General features: G+C 41.0%; 1 protein-coding gene across 1 annotated transcript in view; it reads left to right on the forward strand.

Moving 5' to 3' along the window:
• The first annotated feature begins 581 nt into the window (after positions 1 to 581).
• Positions 582 to 6,277, forward strand: part of LOC101357565 (putative adhesion G protein-coupled receptor E4P) — a 38,067-nt gene continuing 32,371 nt past the window's right edge. The window contains exon 1 of the mRNA XM_023733072.1: positions 582 to 600. Coding sequence (XP_023588840.1) covers positions 582 to 600 — 19 coding nt within the window. The remainder of the gene's footprint in view (positions 601 to 6,277) is intronic.

A 6,277-nucleotide genomic window follows, 5' to 3' on the forward strand; every position in this document is an offset into this window, starting at 1 on the left:
CTGCTCCATAAGGTTTTCTTGGCTGTCATCTTTCATGGAAGCAGATCACCAGGCCTTTCTTCCATGGTACCCTGGGAGGGTTCAAACCACCAACCTTTAGGTTAGTAGTGCAGCGCAAACCTTTTGAACTATCCAGGGACCTTTCTGAGAGTTACTGCTCACCAAATACTTCCCTCCGTCCATACTTCTGGGCCAGCATTTCACAACCTTTCTTTCCTTATTGCCCCCTAATGAGGCTTCAGAGATATTTTTCCTCCTTGATCACAGACCTACACATCCATGTAATTTTAATACCACACGTATATTGTATGTCTGTTTATGTACTGTCACCCTTTGGAAGGCCACAAATCATTGTAATGCATGATCTTTTTTTCACCCTCCCAAGAACCTGTTTCTACCCCCTTGGGGCGGTATCACTCCTACTGAGAATACATGGTCTAGACACAGCACTTATTTTGCTCTGCCAGCTTATCCAGATTGCATCCTACAAGGTTAATTTTGGGTGCTTTTGGTGAGAATAGAAGTTCTGTCTCCAGGAAGGGTAGAAGGTGGGCCAGGCACGAGTTATCTGGACCTGAATGATGTCTCTTGGAGGCACAAGTGAGTTCATTCCCAGCCGGGAAGTGGTGAGCTGCAGGCAAAGACAACGGGCTAGTATCTGCAGTTTCTGGGGCTTCCGCAGTTGAATTATCATTGCTGCTCATCAAGTAATATTTTTTAGTGTTCCTAATGTCTTAGAGGAATTTAGCTTACATGGAGCAAAGGAATGTAGATAGGTATTTTGGGTGCTCATTAAGTTCTTATGGTACAAATTTGGGCCAACATTTGAATCTGCAACCACAGGGAGTCTTTCTCTTAGAAGGAACAATTCTTTCTTAAGTTTTGACCTTCCACTCTGCAGAATGCCCCCAGAAAAACACTGCCCAAACCCCTTAGCTGGAGTTTTTCTACCCTCAAAAGGAAGGAGGCACACATTGGTTCAAGGCTCATTGAAACCCTGCTGCCTTCACTCAGAGATATGGAGATTCCACCTGAGCATACTTAGCCTCACCTGGGACATCCCAAGAGCAACCCATCCCCATGACTTCCATTTTATCCCCTGAGGGTGGACCCGAGGCTTGAGGGAATCATTGCATTAGAAAGAAAGAGAAAGCTGACTGGTGGGTTTCACTGCAGATCACTTGGGGCATCTCCCACTTCCACATGTGGCCACCCCTCCCTCAAGGATCTGTTGTCATTACAAACATGGGGAGGGGTAGAGATTATTTTTTTCTTATCTAATTCATATAAGATTGGTACATAAAACATTCAGACCTCCCTGGAAAATACACAGTAGTAGGTCATTGCAATCATTTAGTTTGGAGAACAAAGCAGGATTGATAATGACTTATTAATTAGAGCCATGAAAATCATAATAATAATAGAGTAGTTGCAGTGCAATTTTCAATCTGCACTACTAGGGAGTTAGAATGCTCTTGTCACTCTGTTGGGTATTGCTTTTTAACCCATCAAGGTTACTGCTTCAGAACACCTGAATGCCTGGGCTAGGATATAATGTCCCTGTCTCCTCCCTCCTCCCTAGTGTGATAGTTACTGTGTGATGCCTTTAGCCTCCACTAAGAAACATTTCAAGAACCTTGAAATTCATAATTGGATTACTTGTAGTGAATTGGCTGAAGACACTGCTCATTATGTTATATCAAATACTGTGATGTTTTTATGAGAATCAGGGACAGCTTTTTTTTTTTTTATGAGACAGAGTCATTCTTCTGTTATACAATTGGTTGTTTTTAATGTTATGAATACTATGAATCTTGTAATTGATGTGTGTGCTATAGATTTCCTACCCAACATACATAGTCTCTTATTTATTAACAGATGCCCAGTTTTATTTGGAGTTGGTTATATATGCCTTTGGTGGTGAAAACAGCTGAGTACTAGCCTACTAACAAAAGGTTGGCAGTTTGAATCCACTCAAAGTTTCTTCAGAAGAAAGGCTGTTGATCTACATGTGAAAGGTCATAGCCATTGAAAACCCTACAGACCATAGTTAATTGAATTGATGGCAACTGGTTTTATATGCCTTGCTAAAGTATCATACTTCCGCTTGCAATGATAGATAATCAGTGAATAGAAGGAAAAGTTTAGGATGGGAATATTGGAATGTTCTTTAGAAACCTTTCCCCTTTTCCATCTTCTTCTTGACCACAGTTTGAACATTACAGCTGGAAGCTAGAAGCTCTCATATCTTGGAAAACCACACATTCTGAATGGTAGAACAGAAAGATAAACTAACCCCTGCCCTCATGTTAACATGAAGCTATTATATTGGACCCTTCTTTTATGGGAGAGAAAATAAACTCCTAATTTGTTTAAAGCACTTTTATTTGTGTTTTTCCATTTATGTAGCAAAAACTCATTCTAATACCACAAACATAGTCCTTTGTATTCACTGGGATACACACAGCCAAATCAGGTGCCCAATGTTGGCATCTATGTGAGATTTTATGCTACAAATTTTGTTTGCTTTGTCATTTCTCACTTCATTTTTTTCCTTTCTTTTCTTTTGCCCCAATATTTCTCTGCTCATACACCTTTAAGACATTTTACTTTGTCTTATGTAATTGTATAGACTTCCTGAAAATTCTTGCTGGAACATATTATGTGAATGATAAATAAATGATGTTTTTCAAATGACACTAGACAATAGATCCTGGACATTGACACGTTGTATCTGTCATACCATGAGCATCCTCTGAGGTCCTTGTACTCACTGTTGGGCTGATGAAGAAGCAGGTTCCTAGAATGTAAGGAATACTTAAAGGACCCATCAGCTACTAAGTGGAAATGGCTGAATTAGAACTTACCCTTGTCTGACTCCAAGTCAGGGCCTTTCTCACTGAGCAGCGCTGTCTCCTGTAGTCGATGCTTGACAAATAAGAGGAGATGCTAAGGTTGAACCTGAGCAGAATCCTGAGAGCCAAACAGCACTAGGGGAGAGTAAATTTTCTGTTGAAAGAGGCAAGCTCTGGGATTGTTCTTTGAGATGGAAGCAACAAGGAAGGGAACCAAGAAGGAATGGGCTATGAGAAGCCCCTTCAGAGCAGGGACCTGGATGGTGGAGGAGGATCTGAGTCAATCTGCTTATACTACCTCATCACCCTGACTGTTCTCCAGAAGACAAGGTTCATAAAAGCTTTCCTTCCCCTACACCCCGTTCCCACAGAACTCACTGGATTTCTCTGGCTCCTCCACGGCATCACCCGATGGACAAGGCTACGCTGGCCCTTTCTCCTTTGGACAATGGGTGCAAATCAGGCAGGGAGTTGTTATTCGGCGGTGGCTCTCAAGAGAGGATGGACATTTCAGGGGTTTTGGGAGGGACCAGCACAAATCAGGAGGATCTTAGCCTGTGGCTGTTGTGTTACAGGTGAGCGGCAGAGGGAGAATTTACAGCTTTGAGAGTCCAGAGGCAGAATTCTCAGAGGTCCTCATTAAATACACTGTTTAGTTGTTACTCTATTCTCTAAGTGACTCAGCTCCTTGGAGGCCATGGCACCATAAATAAACTTTTCTGTCAGTTCGGTCTCATGGGTTCAGCTTTGGGACCAGATGCAGATTCCCTCCCTGCCAATGGGCCCACCTCTCCTGAAAGGAGAATTTCCCTACCCATGGATATGATATCTCATGTATGGCACATCACAAGGACCATTGATGAAACCCTAAAAATGGATTTTTCCTTAGAGCCTCCAGAAAGGAACAGCCTGAATGTATCTTGATTTTTAGCTCACTGGGACTCATTTTGGACTTTTGTCTTCCAATACTTAAAGATAATAAATTTATGTTGGTTTAGGTCATTGTTGTTGTTGTTGTTGTTAGGCGCCCTCGATTCAGTTTCGACTCATAGCAACCCCATGTAGAACAGAAGGAAACACTGTCCAGTCCTGCACCACCCTCACAATCGTTGTTATGCTTGAGCCCATTGTTGCAGCCACTGTGTCAGTCCATCTCCTTGAGGGTCTTCCTCTTTTTCAGTGACCCTCTACTTTACCAAGCATGATGTCCTTCTCCAGGGACTGATCTCTCCTGACAACATGTCCAAAGTATGTAAGATGTAGTCTCACCATCCTTGCTTCTAAGGAGCATTCTGGTTGTACCTCTTCCAAGACACATGTGTTCGTTCTTCTGGCAGTCCATGGTATATTCAATATCCTTCTCCAGCACCACGATTGAAAGGTGTCAGTTCTTCCTCAGTCTTCCTTATTCATTGTCCAGCTTTCACGTGCATATGAGGTGACTGAAAACACCATGTCTTGGGTCAGGCGCACCTTAGCTCTCAAGGCAACATCTTTGCTTTTCAACACTTTAAAGAGGTCTTTTGCAGCAGATTTGCCCAATGCGATACGTCTTTTGATTTCTTGACTGCTGCTTCCATGGGTGTTGATTGTGGAGCCAAGTAAAATGAAATCTTTGACAACTTCAATCTTTTCTCCGTTTATCATGATGTTGCTTATTGGTCCAGTTGTGAGGATTTTTGTTTTCTTAATGTTGTGGTGTAATCCATACTGAAGGTGTGATCTTTGATCTTCATCAGTAAGTGCTTGACGTTCTCTTCACTTTATGTCACTAGTTTATGGTAATTTGTTATAGCAGCAATAGGAAACTAATATGCATGGTAACCACTAGATTGACGTTATTAGCTGGGTATATTGCCACCCCAATCTAAATCAGTGTCCTGCTATTAAGAGAAAAGTTGAGAATGGATATCGGAAAGACAATTTAGCCATGTTTTCCACAAGAATGATTGGGCAAGATAATTTTTACAAACAGGAGTAAAGAGGAAAGGTTTGATCTACTCTTGATTATATGCATCATGAAACTTTTTTTAGCCATGGTGAAATTAGCTAGCTCTAAATAGATATATCTGTGCAGCAGAGTGATCATAAGCAAATCCAGTAATACCAGAAGCTATTATATTCATTCTCCTGTGCATAGGTTCGCTATGAGTTGGAACCAACTCAAGGGCACCTAACAACAATAACAATTATGTTGTAAAAGTGGCATCAAAATTAATGAAAAAAGGAAAGATTTTGAAATAAATGAGACTTCGATGATAAGTTATTTGCTGGAAGCAAAAAAAATTAAATTTCTATCTTCACATGGTAAATTAAAGTTGGAAGAAATATTTAAAATAGCATACAATTTCTGGAAGAAAATATAGATTAACATTCTAGGTGGTAGGACATTCTGAATGTATAGCAGAACTTCTTAAAATATTTTTCCAGGGGCAGAGGTCTGGCGACCATGCTTTCAGGGGACATCTAGGTCAATTAGCATAACAAAGTTTATTAAGAAAATGTTCTGCATCCTACTTTGGTGAGTGGTGTCTGGAGTCTTAAAAGCTAGTGAGCGGCCATCTAAGATGCATCAATTGGTCCCAACCCACCTAGAGTAAAGGAAAATGAAGAACACCAAAGTCACAAGGAAAGCATTAACCCAAGAGACAGAAAGGGCCACATAAACCAGCAACTGCATCAGTCTGAGACCATAGGAACTAGATGGTTCACGGCTACCACCAATGACTGCCCTGACAGGGAACACAACAGAGAGTCCCTGACAAAGCAAGAGAAAAGTGGGGTGCAGAATTCACATTCTAGTAAAAAGACCAGACTTAATGGTCTGACTGAGACTCGAGGAACCCCAGAAAGCATGGCCCCTGGAATCTCTGTCAACCAAGCACTAAAACCATGCCCAAGGCCAACTCTTCAGACAGGGATTGGACTGGACCATGGGACATAAAATGATACTCGTGAAGAGGGTGCTTCTTAGCTCAAGTAGATACATGAGACTAAATGGGCAGCTCCTGTCCAGATGTGAGATGAGAAAGCAGAGAGGGTCAGGAGCTGGTTGAATGGACATGGGAAATCAGGGGTGGAAAGGAGGAATGTGCTGTCACGTATAGGGAGAGCAATTAGGGTCACATAACATTGTATGTATAAGTTTTTGTATGAGAGGCTAACTTGAGTTTTAAACTTTCACTTAAAGTACAATATTTTTTTTAAAAAAACACTATTATTAAATCTTTAGTTTATGACACAAAATATGTATTTTTCCCTATCTTTGTCCTTCTTGAAATCCTCATGTACCAAATCTACTACCAAAAGCTTTCATCTTATTCTGTGTCCCAAAGGTTCTGGTAGGATGTGTTTTCATTCTCATTTGATTCTATGAATTTCTTTATTCCATCCTTAATTTCTTCTATAACCCAGTAGTTTTT

This window comes from Trichechus manatus, unplaced genomic scaffold, assembly GCF_000243295.1.
Source record: "Trichechus manatus latirostris isolate Lorelei unplaced genomic scaffold, TriManLat1.0 scaffold00057, whole genome shotgun sequence".
Classification (NCBI taxonomy): domain Eukaryota; kingdom Metazoa; phylum Chordata; class Mammalia; order Sirenia; family Trichechidae; genus Trichechus; species Trichechus manatus.